This window comes from Penicillium psychrosexuale, assembly GCF_028828465.1.
Source record: "Penicillium psychrosexuale strain IBT 29551 chromosome Unknown utg000005l, whole genome shotgun sequence".
Classification (NCBI taxonomy): domain Eukaryota; kingdom Fungi; phylum Ascomycota; class Eurotiomycetes; order Eurotiales; family Aspergillaceae; genus Penicillium; species Penicillium psychrosexuale.
Genome location: NW_026643190.1, coordinates 570,790 through 586,473, shown reverse-complemented (window position 1 = coordinate 586,473; position 15,684 = coordinate 570,790). Strand labels below are relative to the sequence as shown.

At 50.2% G+C, this 15,684-nt stretch overlaps 7 protein-coding genes across 7 annotated transcripts; 6 read left to right on the top strand and 1 right to left on the bottom strand.

The window, feature by feature from the left end:
- Positions 1–44: 44 nt before the first annotated feature.
- Positions 45–1,076, top strand: N7518_009168 (amidohydrolase family protein; the record flags this gene model as incomplete). Its single annotated transcript, XM_057190095.1, has 2 exons — positions 45–96; positions 154–1,076. 2 exons carry the CDS (start codon positions 45–47, stop codon positions 1,074–1,076), a joined length of 975 nt encoding a protein of 324 aa, XP_057037751.1.
- Positions 1,077–1,742: 666 nt separating this feature from the next.
- Positions 1,743–3,575, top strand: N7518_009167 (cytochrome P450; the record flags this gene model as incomplete). The annotated part of the gene is made up of 5 exons (XM_057190094.1): positions 1,743–1,842; positions 1,897–1,960; positions 2,037–2,416; positions 2,470–3,042; positions 3,118–3,575. 5 exons carry the CDS (start codon positions 1,743–1,745, stop codon positions 3,573–3,575), a joined length of 1,575 nt encoding a protein of 524 aa, XP_057037750.1.
- A 340-nt stretch (positions 3,576–3,915) lies between these two features.
- N7518_009166 (uncharacterized protein) lies at positions 3,916–6,342 on the bottom strand (the record flags this gene model as incomplete). Its single annotated transcript, XM_057190093.1, has 2 exons — positions 3,916–4,084; positions 4,136–6,342. The coding sequence occupies 2 exons, from the start codon at positions 6,340–6,342 to the stop codon at positions 3,916–3,918; spliced, it is 2,376 nt and encodes a 791-aa protein (XP_057037749.1).
- A 234-nt stretch (positions 6,343–6,576) lies between these two features.
- N7518_009165 (mitochondrial 37S ribosomal protein bS18m) lies at positions 6,577–7,355 on the top strand (the record flags this gene model as incomplete). Its single annotated transcript, XM_057190092.1, has 3 exons — positions 6,577–6,715; positions 6,821–7,056; positions 7,149–7,355. 3 exons carry the CDS (start codon positions 6,577–6,579, stop codon positions 7,353–7,355), a joined length of 582 nt encoding a protein of 193 aa, XP_057037748.1.
- A 378-nt stretch (positions 7,356–7,733) lies between these two features.
- Positions 7,734–9,683, top strand: N7518_009164 (WD40 repeat domain-containing protein; the record flags this gene model as incomplete). Its single annotated transcript, XM_057190091.1, has 3 exons — positions 7,734–7,749; positions 7,802–7,890; positions 7,953–9,683. The coding sequence occupies 3 exons, from the start codon at positions 7,734–7,736 to the stop codon at positions 9,681–9,683; spliced, it is 1,836 nt and encodes a 611-aa protein (XP_057037747.1).
- A 377-nt stretch (positions 9,684–10,060) lies between these two features.
- On the top strand, positions 10,061–13,441 carry N7518_009163 (FUSC family protein; the record flags this gene model as incomplete). Its single annotated transcript, XM_057190090.1, has 6 exons — positions 10,061–10,105; positions 10,154–11,455; positions 11,509–11,917; positions 11,971–13,062; positions 13,118–13,279; positions 13,341–13,441. 6 exons carry the CDS (start codon positions 10,061–10,063, stop codon positions 13,439–13,441), a joined length of 3,111 nt encoding a protein of 1,036 aa, XP_057037746.1.
- A 338-nt stretch (positions 13,442–13,779) lies between these two features.
- On the top strand, positions 13,780–15,308 carry N7518_009162 (TADA1 family protein; the record flags this gene model as incomplete). The annotated part of the gene is made up of 4 exons (XM_057190089.1): positions 13,780–13,987; positions 14,117–14,391; positions 14,455–14,563; positions 14,635–15,308. 4 exons carry the CDS (start codon positions 13,780–13,782, stop codon positions 15,306–15,308), a joined length of 1,266 nt encoding a protein of 421 aa, XP_057037745.1.
- Between the last annotated feature and the right edge of the window lie 376 nt (positions 15,309–15,684).

Genomic DNA, 15,684 nt, shown 5'->3' with positions numbered 1-15,684 from the left:
TGCGAATACTCTAGTCTCTAAGTGCTACTCCAATACCATCCATCATGGCGAAAATTGATGTGCACCATCATTTCTATCCTCTGGCAATGCGCCAAGGTCAGTCCCACGCATATTAGAGTTAGAGTGAGAAGCCTATTGGCTAACCTCATATAGCCCTGGATCGCGCAGGAGGTGATCCTTCGGGCTGGTACACTCCCCCCTGGACGCTGGAGCTAGACCAAGACATGGCGCGACGAATGAAGGTTACCACCACCATTCTCTCCGTCACTGCACCGGGGCCATGCATCGAGCCTGATTTTGTTAAAGGAGCTGCCCTAGCACGCAGCTGCAATGAATCTGCTGCCGCTATTAGGGACTCTCAGCCGCACAAGTATGGCTTCTTTGCCTCGGTCCCCTCCCTGTTCGATACGGCGGCGGTCTTGAATGAAATCGACTACGCCTACACCACTCTCCGTACCGACGGAGTCACGCTGTTCACCCGCTACGGCGATGGTCCCAATTACCTGGGTGATGCAGCCTTCCGACCCATCTGGGCTGATCTTAGCCGTCGCGGTGCCGTGGTCTTCATCCACCCAACCCATCCGGTCGATACCCAGCTCGTCAGCCAATGGCTACCGCAGCCCATGTTTGACTATCCGCACGAAACGGGCCGGGCCGCTATGGATCTGCTGACTAGTGGAATTTTGCAAGACTATCCGGGTTGCAAAATCATACTCTCCCACGCGGGCGGAACCTTGCCGTATCTGATCTATCGGGCGGCTACCATGCTGCCGTTGATGCCACGCACTCTCGGTCTTTCAACTGAGGAGCTGGTGGCAGCTGCTCGGACCTTCTACTTCGACACAGCCATCTCATCAAACCCGGTCACGTTGAAGGCGCTGTTCGAGTTTGCCGCACCTGGCCATGTGCTCTTCGGCAGTGACTTTCCCAATGCCCCGCATGACGCGATCCAACGTTTCACAGACTTTCTCGAGGCGTATGAGCTGCCGGAGGAGACTAAGCGACAGGTAAATAGCGGGGCGGCATTAGAGTTATTTCCACGATTGAAGAGGATCCCGGATAAAGCGAGACTCTGAATTGGGGTAGGATCAATGTGGTAGCTGTACATAAGAAGCTATTGGAAGGGGATTGGAGTCAAGGCTGATGAGACAATATTGCCGATGACCTAATGATTATTTATATATCGCAATATAACATTAGTAGTAGAAGGATTGGCAACACATTATATAAATTGCAATCGATGGACCTATCAGTTTCCGGTCTGTTTGTCTCTAAATATTGAACTGGGACTTTGTTGGCGTTACTCAGAGCAAGCATAGCTTCTCTCTCCGAAAAATTTGGTAATGTTCAATCTATCATCCAGATTATCCAACTCAGCCATTTTCCCTCCTCGATGAAGCGGTCGTTCTTTTGGGGTTCTATATCAAGCATAGATGCTCCCCGTCAGATAGGTCTAGAAGAGCCCTATTTAGGATATCATATATTTTCGTTTTTATGGTGAGCAGACTGAACTCACTGTCGACTCTACAGGAAGAGGGACGTGTTTCCCCAAGGGGAATCTTAGCCGGATGACACACTCCTTTGGGTAACTGGGTAACTGGGTTTCTTGAGGATTGCAAGAAATCCGCCTGTGCATCAACCCCTCTCCTTGTCGATCTATAAGTTAGCGTACATATAGTTACCCCTCATCTCGACGAAGAAATTCAACCTGAAGGATTCAGCCCGGATAGATCTCATCAACTATGGAACCACTATTGCTGCTACTCCTAGTCTTGTTACCAGCCATCGTACTCGTACGATATGCCTTCACCTATGGCCATCGTACCAGCACTATGCCCATCGGTGAGTTGTCGTCTTCAATGTGGACTCAGTGCGGATCTTTCTCATCTGGCATAGGTCCACCTACCCTACCCTTCATTGGAAACATCCACCAGATCACCAAGAAGTACACTCATATCAAGTATGTTTGATGACCTCCCTTTTCCCTTTGGAGCACACAGAGGAGATTCTCACCGCCGATGTCTTGCGGAATTCAGATTTACCGAATGGGCCGCTCAGTATGGCGGGTTATATATGCTCAAGATCGGGAATGGCAATATGGCCGTTATCACAGATCGCCGACTGGTCAAAGAAGTCGTCGATCGCAAGAGCGGTATCTACAGCCATCGGCCTCATTCCTTTGTCTCGCACGATCTCATCACCAAAGGCAACCACCTATTGGTCATGCATTATGGCGACCAGTGGCGCACCTTTCGACGGCTGGTCCACCAACACCTGATGGAGTCCATGGTGGAAGGCCACCACACCCAGATTGTCAACGCTGAAGCCATACAGCTGGTACGAGACTATATGATCGACCCGGAGCACCATATGGCCCATCCCAAGCGATACAGTAACAGTATCACCAACTCGATCGGTAAGTCTCCCATCTACTATTTATTGCTGGAAGCTCCTAAGTCCCTATCACAGTATTCGGAATCCGCACGGCCAACCGCGAAGGATCCAACATGGGGAGGCTTTACAAACTCATGGAGGAATGGTCGGAAATGATGGAAACGGGCGCAACACCACCAGTAGACCTATTCCCCTGGTTGAAACTACTACCACAGTGGCTGTTTAACAATTATATTACCCGGGCCAAGGCCATCGGTGTGCAGATGGAGACCCTCTACGTCGACATCCTGAACAAAGTGATAAAACGGCGGGAAGATGGCGACAATAAGGGCACTTTCATGGACAAGGTTCTGGATAGCCAAGAGAAACATAATCTTCCTTGGCACCAGCTGGCCTTTATCGGCGGTGTTCTGATGGAAGGAGGCTCGGACACGAGCTCCAGTCTCACGCTGGCTATCGTGCAAGCATTGATCCAAAACCCCGATGTGCAGCGAAAGGCACATGCTGAGATTGATGCGGTTATCGGCCACAACCGGTCACCCGTTTGGGAGGATTTTGAACAACTTCCTTATATCAACATGATCGTCAAAGAAGGTCACCGGTGGAGGCCAATACTTCCACTTTGTTTCCCGCATGCACTGGGAGAGGGTAGGCCGTTTTTCTCTTACTTTCTGTCCTTTTCTGTCCTTCTAACTTCTATACTAACTATGGGTATCCTTATAGATGACTGGGTCGATGGCAAATTTCTCCCCAAAGGCACAATAGTGGTGATCAACACCTGGGGTATCCACATGGATCCATCCCAACCTGATGACCCAGCTGCTTTCATCCCCGAACGCTTTGCCAAACATCCTCAATTGGCTCCCGACTATGTGCCGGGGACATGGGAGCGTCGCGACCACTATGGCTACGGGGTTGGACGCCGGATCTGTCCTGGCATTCACCTCGCTGAGCGCAACATGTTCCTGGCCATTGCTAAACTGCTATGGGCGTTTGACTTCCAGCCGGGAGAGGGCCCGATGGATAGTGATCCGGTGAATGGGTACCATAATGGCTTCCTTTACTGTGCCAAAGACTATCCTTGTCGACCTGTAGTACGCAACGAGGTCATTCGGGCGACCATTGAAAGAGAATTTGGGATTGCGACTGTGGATGTGTTTTCTCGGTTTACTGAGGGATAGTTGAGAGACAGGATGGCCGCATTCAAATTATTGATGGAGCTGTGATGAGCGAAGAGAATGAGTTGACGTTCTTTTTCTCGTTTTCTGATCATTTTTGTTTTCGGGTGCTCTCTACTATACTAGGTCTAGGTCTATAACTTTCAGGCCTAGATTCTCACATCATCAACGCAGTGTTTCTGGGCTTTCAGCAACGTCGGTCCATTTGTAAAAGGTCCACTATATATCCGCGGCGAGCATCCCCTACCGATATGGGAAAAGGACTTTCAATGAAGAAGTATTTCTCGGTGCTCCCTTTATGGGAACTATGATGAATTGGCTTGCTAATTAGATACAAAAATTATTACACTGATACCTCATTTGAGATTCCGTCAAACTCCAGCCCGTCCTCTTGATCAGTACGTTTTATCGTCATCAGATGCTCCCAGTGCTCGGGATACTTCTGACTTGCCCATTTCTCGACTTCGTCTTTCCAGTATTGGTACGGGATGGCGTTGTAGAATAACCCGATACTAGGACAAATATTAGCGATGATAACACAGATAGCAAAGGAATGTACTCACGTATTGCTAGTAGGAGGGACCCCAATCTCAGCTTCCATGTTGTCGATAGCTTCAACAGCCAGATCAAATTCGCATTGAGCTGCCAAGGCCTCCATATACGCCGAATAGAGCGGGCGATTCGCAGTGATCTCCAGCTTCTTGACCTTGCTCATCATCTTTATAGCCTCCTGGGTACCATTGTGATGCTTCTCACAGACCTTGAAGAAAATCGTGATAGTCTTGTGACAAGGGCCTTCCTCCGACTGAAGAATTTGTCGGAAAATTTCCATGCTCTTTTCTGGCATCTCGCATGCAGCATACGCCATCATCAGGCCATTTAGGATTCTCGTGTTGAGATCCACTTCAAGATCAAGCTTCAGCATGTTGTGTACAAGCTTCAGATTGGTCGCATCTGCCGTGCGAGCCAGGCCCTGGAAACAGCGGGCATAAGTGTCTGGCCTAGGGCGTCGACCGGGTTCATCAGCCTGACGCATATGTCCAAATACCAAGACGGCAAGATCACTGCGCTTCCGGTTGAAGAAGGAGGTCATGATTTTGGTGCGGGCTGAGACCCACGTTTCCGGGAATGCGATCTTCAGAAGCTCGTATGCATTCCACACGTCGGTATCGGACTGGCTTTTGTCCGTAATGTACTCTGTGAGGGCGTCCCGTACCGGCATCTTCTGTTCATCGCTGTAGCTGCCTAGTCGTGGACGTAGCAACTCTGAAACGGCGTCGAGGTCGTGGCGATAAAGGAGCATGTGAGTCAATGCGGCAATGGTCGCAGACTCTAGGCGCACGTTCTCTTGGAAAAGCGGGTCTAGGAGGGAGGATATCTGGTCGAACAAGGCATCCTTTTCTTCGGATCGGCAGAGCATCGCGATGAGCTTGTTTGCGATTGGCAGGTTGTGACTCGTGAGGGAAGTCGTGTCAACCTTCTCTTCGAGAATCTTCAATGTCTCATCGACATCGCCGGCCTGGATGCAGGACTCCAATTCTAAGATATGAGTTTGACTATCTGGGACTAGACCCCATTGGCCGGCGAGTCCCATGAAATCAGAAGCCAACTGCGGGTTCTGCATTGCGTTTGCGTACTGAATAAGGTTATTAACAATGTGAATGTTGATGGAGTCCTCAAGCTGCGGATTCTTCGTAGTCCATGAATGGACTCTTTGCGCAAGAGCAGAAGCATTGCTCCCCTTTGCTGCTTCCCAGAGCAAGATTATGCCAACGGTGTCTTCGCTGGGCTCATTAGGGAGGGACTTGAAGATCTCCTCTGCTGAATCTGCCCGCGAATTCAAAAGATAATATTTGATGAGAGCCTCTCTCGCAGCCATGGAGGGTTCTGAGCCACCAGAAATCGGAGAGTCGTAGACAGTTTGGGCCGCTTTCCATTGACCGTGGTCGACGAGAAATGTAACTAGCTCTCCATGTGAGGCTTGGTCGAATTTATTGCCATGGTTTCCCCACTCATCAACAATCTTCCGCACCTGTCGCAGATCGTCCTTCATGGCAAACCCTTTCATAATTGTGAGCCACGGTGACGGGACAGCCTTGCTCATTTGACCCCAGAACTTCAACAGGGTATGTCTAGCATCCTCGGGATTACCATTCATAGCCAATATATTGATATAGAGACCAAGGGCCGGCCGGCTGATCTTCCCCGGACCAAATCCATGATCGAGGTTTAGTTCTTGATATGCATATCGGGCAAGGTTCATGACAACATCACGAGCCTGTGGGACGCACTCTGACTCGGAGAGTACATCCAACAGCTTTTCCAAATTCTCAATCGAGAAAACGTTCTGCCAGTCTTCTTCTTCCATCTCGCCCTGCAGGGCCCTTAAATGTTTGAAGGTGACGATCAGCGCGCGGGCTTGGAAATGGCTGATGAGCATTGGCGTTTCGAGCCGCATGGTAAAAAACGTTTGGAATGCCTTCGCAAGAATATCACTCGGAGGAGTTCTGCTTCGATCTTTGAGTGCCCTCATCAAGTCAGCCATTGGTTTCAGGCCCTTTTCAGAGGGCAAAATAGATTGCGACCGCTCAGGGTCTGAGTTGAAGACAAAGATGTTGCGTCGCGAGGTATAAGAAAGGCTGGACATGGCAGGTCGTACTCGGGCAGGAGTGATTGTGTGCAATAAGGGATTTCGATGGCATTGGGAGAACCGAAGTGGTTCATTGTTGATGATTGCCCGGAAGACCCGTCTTGTGAGATGGGACTGCATTATGGATGATGTGGGCTGAGCTTATAGCCGAGATAAAGCAAGAGGGATTGGATAAAAACGTGTAGTCCGAGGTTGACTCGCAATCTGCATAGAATCGTGAAAAATGGGGGTTCGCGACGCGGAGAGATTTGGAGGCGGAAGAAGTCTTGGCGAAAAAGATCTCATCTCCGCGTTGCCCGGTCTCCCTATCACCGTCTTCAACATCGACAACTAATCAGGGATTGAAAGGTCAAGATGTCTTTGAACCTCTTTTCCTCGCCGTCATTGCTGCGCAATGTTGCGGCCACAGCCAATGTTGGCCTGTCGCTCTGTCGCTGGAGCTCGACCGCTGCTATGAGCGCTTTCACTTCTCAGCGCGCCACAAGCTCACAGAGTATGTGATCAACCCGATACACCGAGCTACTTTATTGTTGCTCATTCTATAATTTGGGAACACATTTATTTTGAAGTGTGTTTAGCGACTAATGTGTTGTGATAGCCTCCCAAATCGTCCAACGACGCCGTTTACCCAGTCGTCTGAAGTTCCTCGAGGACCAGAAGGCGCAAGGCGAAAGCCGAGCCCTTGAAAGATATCAAACCCGTGACTTCAAGGCTGGAGACATCTACGCCCCGCACGATCTTAGCCCGGCCGAGATGAAGAAATGGGGAAAGCGCCAGTCCCCTCAGACAGATGCTTTCGATGCATTGAACGTGAATCCTATAGATTTGTACAAGGTATGCATTCCTCGAGCCAATGGAGCTATTGTTTATATGGAGGATATACCATCATGAACAGCCACTAACTGTTCGCTCTTTTGCCATTACAGAACTTCTCCGTCATGTCCGAATATATGACCAGCATGGGCCGTATCAAGCCCCGAGCCATCACCGGTCTTCGACCTGTCAACCAGCGCAAAATTGCCAAGGCACTCCGGAGAGCCATCGGCATGGGCCTTATGCCTAGTGTTCACCGACACCCCGAAATCCTCGCAGCCGAGATGCGAGCACGCATGGAGGGCCCTGGAGGTTTCTAAGCCGAACATACTACTTTGGAGTCATTTTTTGGGATCTGAAACAAATATTGGGAGATTTCCTTGTACAAGTACAGGCCGGTGGCTGGTAGAAAGGGCACGACTTGGTGTATTATTACTCTTAGCGCTATGCATTGATTTTATTGAGAGCAACTACTTTCAAGTTCCTTTGTGTTAGAACATTTGAAGCTATCAGATACGTTGCAAATGTGTTGACAGTGATATTTCTCTTTTCTGCATATTCCCAATGCTTGTTTTAAGTAGACAAGGCGTGGCGGTGTTCCCCGCTATTGTGGCCCGTACGTCAGTCGATAAACAGTGGACTGTGGACTCTCCTCTGCTTTCCCCCTCCTCCTCTGCTTGAGTGTGTACATCTTAGCAATGTCACTTACAAATGGTGAGAACCTGACACCCTCATATTATCTATTATTGTCCTGACATAGTCCAAGAGTCCATTTGGGCCGCTAGCCCCTCCACCACCCGCGGCCAGCCCACTCAGCTTTCTTCTGATGCTAAAGGCGAGCGATTGGCATATGCAGTATGTTATTCTAACAATCTCCACATTAGTATACTGCCTCGTTCTGACATCAGCGATTATAGTCCAACAAATCCATCTTCCTGCGTTCGATCGATGACCCCGCAGTCGCTAGACAGTACACCGAACACAAGGCGCAGACAACTGTCGCACGCTTCTCCCCCTCCGGCTTCTACGTTGCAAGTGGTGACGCTGCTGGAATAGTGAGAGTATGGGATTGTGTCGGTGAAGGAATCACCAAGGGTGAATATAGCATTGTTAATGGCCGAATCAACGATTTGGCCTGGGATGGTGACTCCCAGCGCATCATTGCTGTCGGCGATGGTAAGCAGCGATATGGACACTGTATCACTTGGGATAGTGGAAATACCGTTGGGGAGATCCACGGCCATACGCAACAGCTCAACACCGTGTCAATTAGGCAGCAGCGGCCTCTGCGTGCCGCCACTGCTGGTGATGATAAGAAGACGGTATTCTACCATGGACCGCCGTTCAAATTCAACAACGGAATTGCTGATAAGCACTCAAACTACATATACGGAGTTGCCTTTAGCCCGGATGGTTCGCACTTAGTCAGTGTTGGCGCAGACCGGAAGATCTGGCTCTACGACGGCAAGACGGGCGAGACCAAAGGTCAGATCGGTGAAGGAGAACACACTGGCAGTATCTTTAGTGTGTCCTGGGCCAAGGACTCTCGAAAGTTCGTTACTGCTAGCGCAGACCGGACCGTCAGGATCTGGGATGTGGAAGCTGGCAAATCAACCCAGACCTGGACCTTGGGAGAGGAGGGTGCTATGGCTGTTCGCGACCACCAAGTTGGCGTCGTCTGGCCCCCAGGAAGAACTGATAACCTGCTCATAAGTTTGTCTCTCAGCGGAGACTTGAACTACCTGGTCGAGGGAACTCCTGAGCCCCGACAGGTTATCTCGGGCCACCAGAAAAGCATCACCTCCCTGGCACAGACCACTGTGGATAACAAGGAAACTCTGTGGACAGGCAGCTTTGACGGAAGAGTCTGCAACTGGGATGTGGCTTCAGGTAAGGCCGAGGAGATTGAAGGAGATGCCCACCCTGGTTACGTCGCCGGGCTTGCAACCACATCAGAGGGAAGCGGTAGAATTTACAGTGTCGGCTGGGACGACACCCTCCGTTCTGTTGACGCTGCTGCTAAAACATATACGGGCAGCGCTTCAAAGCTCAATGGACAGCCAAAGGGCGTTGCGGCTGGTGAGACGACCGTGCTTGTTGGCGAAGCCGAAACCATTGAGATTTTCCAGGATGGCAAGAAGACCGGAGAATACAAAACAGATTTTACCGCTACAACTGTGGCCGCGCATGGTTCTCAGGCAGCTGTTGGCGGCGAGAATGGATCTGTTCAGATCTGTGCTATCTCCAGCTCTCGGCTTTCGCCCCGGGCAGACATTAATGCCTCTCGCAATCCGATCTCTGCTCTTGCCTTCTCCCCAGACGCCTCCCACTTGGCTGTGGGCGACTTGCGGGGACGTGTTCTGGTTTTCAAGGTTGCAGATGGCAGTCTAGTTACAGACCGTTGGACGGCGCATACTGCACGGATCACCTCACTTGCTTGGAATGAGGCTGGTTCACACGTTGTGAGTGGATCACTGGACACAAACATCTTTGTTTGGAGCTTGGCTAAGCCAGGCGACTGGCTTGAGCTGCAGAATGCTCACAAGGAGGGTGTCCACGGTGTCGGCTGGATTTCAGGAGGCTCCAAGATCATCTCAGCTGGTGCTGATGCAGCGGTGAAGGTGTGGAAAGTAGATGGGTTGCAATAATTATGAAGTACTCCGTAGCTGTGGCAGTATTTTCCTACGACATTATAAAGGTCGAGAGCTTCTCTTTGTTGACAAACATATTCGAATCAGCATCAAGTCTATTAATATCAGAGATGCATTCTCGTAATTCAAGTAACTCAAGTCCCCCGAATTGTACACAAAGCAAAAAGCAAAACAAAGAGGTGCGTGGCAATGGGAAGTGGGGAGTGACTGTAACTGTCCCAGCCAGCCAACAAATTGACCTGCATAGCTCCTGGCACCTCCCCACAACCGTCTGACGTCTTCATAAAGCCTGGATAAAAGGGCGACTTGTCGAAGATGTGCCATGGGGCTTGTACAACGCCCTGAGTCCACGCGAAGTACGTGAAACCCGAAAGATGCCATCTGGAACTCCCAGCATCTCCCGACGTTCGCGCCCAACGGTATGTGCTCGCATTTTTTGACTTGGAAGATACTAATCGTCGGTGAAGCTCCGTCAGGCTACATTTGTCCTCCCAAAAACAGGCCAGCGCCTGAAAGGCCTCATCAACCTCCGAAACTCCACGCCTGACAACAATGAGGAAAGGCGCGGGCTCCTCACAAACGAGATCCAACATTATGAGGGCTACCTCGACGCCCTCACGCGGCGTATACGTGATAAATGGATGCAGACAAATCAGTTTGTTAGGTCGGAACCGGGTATTGGAGTCTTGAAGTACAGTCTTGCGTATTTGGTCGGATCTCTGGCAACTTTTATCCCCGCGGTCTCGGCCATGCTGGGCCATCAGGATGGAAAACACATGGTGGCTACGGTGACGGTCTACTTTCACCCTGCCAGATCCCAGGGTGCGATGTTCAAGGCCTCGATCTGCGCTTTCCTGGCGTTCTGCTATTCTACCTTCTTGACTATTACCAGCATGTTCGTGGAGATGTTTTTCCAGGACACATTGGAATTGCCTGCCCTTGGTCATGCTGTGGTCCTGATAGTATTCTGTGGCGGTGGGCTTGGCTTTGTCGGTTGGACCAAGCAACGACTGGGAGATCCTCTGGTGAATGTTGCCTGTTCACTCACGGCTCTGTCAACAATCACCCTTTTGACCAAGGAGGGTTCTGTACAAAGCGGTGATTTGTCTCTTTCCAAGATCTTCCAAGTCCTAAAGATGGTCGTGATGGGCGTGGTGGCTGTCATGCTTGTATCCTTTTTGGTCTTCCCCATATCAGCGCGTAAAAAGCTGCGCTCAAACCTCGTCACCGTCACCGATACATTGGCTATCATGATGGCACTTATCACAGAAAGCTTCTTGAGCGGATCTGAGGAGGTGCTTCTCTCGGCTGAATTCGTTGACGCAGAGGCGAAGCACCGCAAGGCCTACAGCCAGCTCGACAGGCTCGTCCGAGAGGCTAAACTTGAGCACTATGTGGCAGGCACTGAAAAAGAGTACAGGCTCGAAAAGAACCTCGTCCGTTGGGTGCAAGATATTACCCATAACATGGGAGGTCTGCGTAATGCAGCTTCTCTCCAATTCAGTTTGATTCGTGAGACTATTGCCCGTGACTCTGTGTCTCCGGAAGATCAGCAAGGTAGCTCGACTCATGTGGACTATTTCATGACCCTCGAGCGGTCCTGGTCATTTCCCGAAGGGTCCTTTCTGGAGCCTATTGCTGAGCGACCAGAGGAGGAACTATCTCCGGTCAGCTCCCATCAACTTGGAAGTGCTGAATCAACACCCAGACCCACGCTTCTTCCAGCAGATGTCTTCACTGTATTCATCTCTCATCTAGGCCCTGCAATGGTAAGTTGGGACTCAAGAAGTATTTGATATAATTCAAGACTAACTAGAAGCAGCGATCGTTGGCCTTCACATTGAAAGAAATCTTCAAGGAGATTCCATTTGGGCCTGCACCGGACTATAAGGTCTCAGTGAATGGTCGACTGCGAATTAGTCTTGACCGAGCGCTTGATCTTTACAAACAATCCCGCGAGAAGACACTCGCAACCTTGTATCAACAAAAGGAAACCATGAAATTGAAGTCCCGCGAAGCTGAAGCCGATCTTGAGGAAGTGTCAGCTAGCTGTGGTCATTTCAGCTTTTCCCTCCTCGAATTTGGGGAGCAGCTCCGAGAGATGCTTTCCATCTTAGATGAGTTGCAGTTGGAAGTCGAAGAGCGGCCCAATGGGCGAACCTGGTCATGGCTCAAAGTTTGGCGGTGGTCGAGAAATGCGGAGGCCGCTAAAATAGCCTCCTTTGATGATGGTACGTACGCATACAAATCGTTGAGACATGGATTATATGTTAATTCTCTGCAGAGACAGCTTCCAATCCAACCGGTACTGGGCAGGACTCCCATAAGCATGCTAGGCGTGCATCAGATGGCTTGATTGCACATGATACACTCTCTGTCAATGTTCAAACACGAAAAGGCCCTTCGGCGAATGAAACAACAAAGCAAAGGCTCGGTTACCGTTTATGGAAATGTCTTGGATTCTTCCGACGAGATGATACGAAATACGCGATCAAGGTTGGGGCAGGAGCTGCACTCTATGCCCTACCTGCTTTTCTTCCTTCAACTCGCCCGTTCTATGGGCGTTGGCGGGGAGAATGGGGTCTGCTGTCCTACATGCTGGTTTGCTCGATGACTATCGGGGCTTCGAACACGACGGGGTATGCCCGGTTTCTTGGTACTTGTTTAGGGGCAGTCGCCGCTATCCTAGCATGGAATATCACCGCTGGAAATGTATTTGCTCTTGCATTCTTGGGATGGATAATGGCTGTCTGGACTGGATACATCACTATTGTTCGTGGGAATGGACCCATGGGCCGGTTTATCATGCTCACTTACAACCTCTCTGTGCTGTACGGCTATTCCCTTTCTCGGAAACAAGCAAATCTGGACGAAGACGAAGGCGGTTCTCATCCAATCATGGCCGAGATTGCACTCCATCGAGTTGTTGCTGTGTTGTCTGGGTGCATTTGGGGAATCATCATCACTCGAATGATTTGGCCCATCAGCGCAAGAAGTAGGCTCAAGGAGAGCCTGAGTCTTCTCTGGCTGCACCTAAGCCTTGTCTGGAAACGCGATCCCCTATCCATCATGGCCAAAGGCAAGAGGTCTGTTTTATACATGACGCCCCGCGAGAAGCTTGAGATTGAACGATTTTTGTCTCGGTTGGAATCTCTTCAGGCTGCGGCAGGCTCCGAGTTTGAACTGAAGAGTGCATTCCCTGAAGCCTCCTATGCCAACATTGTTCGCCGTACACGCAGCATGGTGAATTCTTTCCTTACCATGAACATCGAGCTGATGAAGAATAATGCGGCTACTGAAGGTGAAATCAGCCTTCTGCAATACACAAAATCAGAACGGCTGCAGCTATCTGCTCGTGTGAGCCATCTATTATCAGGTCAGTCCTCTTGTAACTTCCTTGCGCACTTGATGCGGCGCTGACTATCTTCCAGTGATTGCTTCCTCGATGAAACTCGAGTACCCTATGAGTGATGTCCTTCCTAGCATTGAGCATGCTAGAGACCGATTGCTTGCTCGCATCTATCGCTATCGCCTGGATCATGAAGCATCTCAACAGACTACCGATGAGGACTGTGCTTTGCTTTATGCATATAGTGAGTATATCTTTGGTTTCTCGTCCCGTCCAGGTCAATACACTGACCCTTGTCCTTCTAGTTTTGGTGACGGGCCAATTATCGAATGAAATCACGGAGATCATTGCAGAGATCGGACAACTGTTTGGGGTATTAAGTGAAGATGTAGTGCAGCTATCTTGAAAATCTAGCTGATCAATTTGAAAAGCCCTTAGTATAACAATGTAGAGAAATATATGTAAACATACAAGGCAACACTGCTAAGTTTGGCGCACATCGATGTATCCGTTTTTGGCGTCTGGCGGGGAACCGCAAGTCGGAACCTCCCCTTCCACTCAAACCCATCGCCATCTCTTTCATTCCATCAATTTTCATCTTCAATTCATCAGGTTGTCTCATGAAAACATACTTTCTTCCCCTATTTCTAGTTTGAACCCTAGAATCCTCCTTAATGAAGGCGTAGGTGCCAATATTCCCTGCCCTTCGGCGTCGCCCGTCGCGCCCTCGCGAGTTCAGCAACCATGCAGATTGATCCGGCGGCTCTGAGTCGGAGTGACTCTGTCTCAAATCCAAAGGGCGCCGTGCCCAACGGCTCAGTATCTGCGAAGACCTCCAGAGCTCTGATATCGGTGCCGCGACTGGAGCTCGAGCATGCCTACACGGACCTGAAGGCCGCCATCGGAGACAAGTGGGCCGAATATAAGGAGTCTACAGCTCTGTTCTTACTAGGTATGTCATGATGCGCATGGGATTTCTAGTTAAATAGCGATTGCTTGCGCTCCGCGGAGAGTGTTTCTCCCTTCCCTCCTACGTATTGGCCTCTGTTCGATCACCTCCTAACCTCTTGCCTGATGATAGGACACTACAACCAGCGCGAATACTCCTCACGCGTCGATTACTTCTTGTGCGCCGATCCTAAAAACGAACATCTACATAACAATTTCGTATGCGCGCTCATCGGAAACCTCACGCGAGACCTCCCCGATCACGGCGTCGCAAACTGGGTATCGGCCAACGACAAACCATCCACGGTGTCGAAACCCGTCTCCGGAGATGCTGCGGAGCAAAGATTGAAGACGGAGGTTATGAAACTACCTCCGAGGGACCGTCGGCGCATAAAGGGAATCCCAGAGGTGCGTAGTCGCAAACGATGACTAACACCTTCACCCAAGAACCCGACAGCTAACGATCACCAGCGAGATACCAATGAGAAGGTGCTTACAGAGCTTGAAGAAAGCTATCTAGCTAAGCAATTCAAATTACCCAGCCAAGTTCCCGCAAGTGCAGGCGGGCTGAACAAAACTAGTACGGCAACACCCTCTCCGTTCCTATGGTCAATTCAGGAAATAATCCCTAACCATCTTTCTCCATTACAGACTGGGAGCTGGAAATCCGAAAACGATATGCCCAGCCGCTAGCCGCAGAAACAGGCGAATTCCCCGATGCCGAATCCATCCATGCCCGCATGGTCCCGATATGTTACGAAGAATCTCTCCCCAGCGGTGCTGCGCTCCCATGTGCTGAGTTCATGGCAATTGCGACGGAAACTTTCGTAAAGGAAGTCTTGTCCGCGGTATTCTCGCGCACCCGTTCAAATGGCCCATCCGGTACAATCAATAACATGATGATGCGTCAATACCGACACCAACTGGAAGTCGAAGAGCTTGCATACACACGTGGGGAGATTTCGAAGGATTCCGCCACAGGCCTACTCCCCGTTGAAGCGAGAGAGGCCAACCTCCGAAAACCGTTAGGCGTTAGAGACCTGCGGTTAACTCTGGAGCTGGGCGGCGGTGTCCTCGGCCACATGCCGCTGATTGTAGACCAGATCATGAACAGTTACTTCGAAGACGAACTCGAGACCGAAAGACACGATCGGATGGAGAATGGCGCTGGTGAGCCGCATCAAGAAATCAAACCCGAAGACGAGATGGACCTGGACGAAGACGAAGCTGAAGACGGTTCTCTGCTAGACTGGGAAGGCGGCACGCTTGGTGATCGAGCTCAGTTGAGCTCTTTGCTCGACGAGTGTCTGTCCATGGCTGCATGAGAATTTTATACCCCCGATGTCTTTTTTTCCCCGTTTCATACATGCTACATTACATGCTTTTTCTGTTCTTTTTTCTTTTCTTTTTTTGGCTTCACTCACGATTTGGATGGTGGCTCACGGCGTCTGGGTACTACCAAGGGAGGCTGTCACTGTTTGTGGCGCCACATTATTTGCATATGGATTTGGAGTTTGAAGATATATTGTCTTATCCGTTCTCGACCGCCACTGCCTTGTCCTCTATATTCACCTTCCTATTTTGGTCATGTACAGTATCACTTCTTAAGGACAAGGTCAAGCGGTCGATATCTGGAGGATGAAAGGAAACCTCGAAAACAAAGAGACGTAAAAAAAGCTGAATGGCCATGACCTCTGTTGG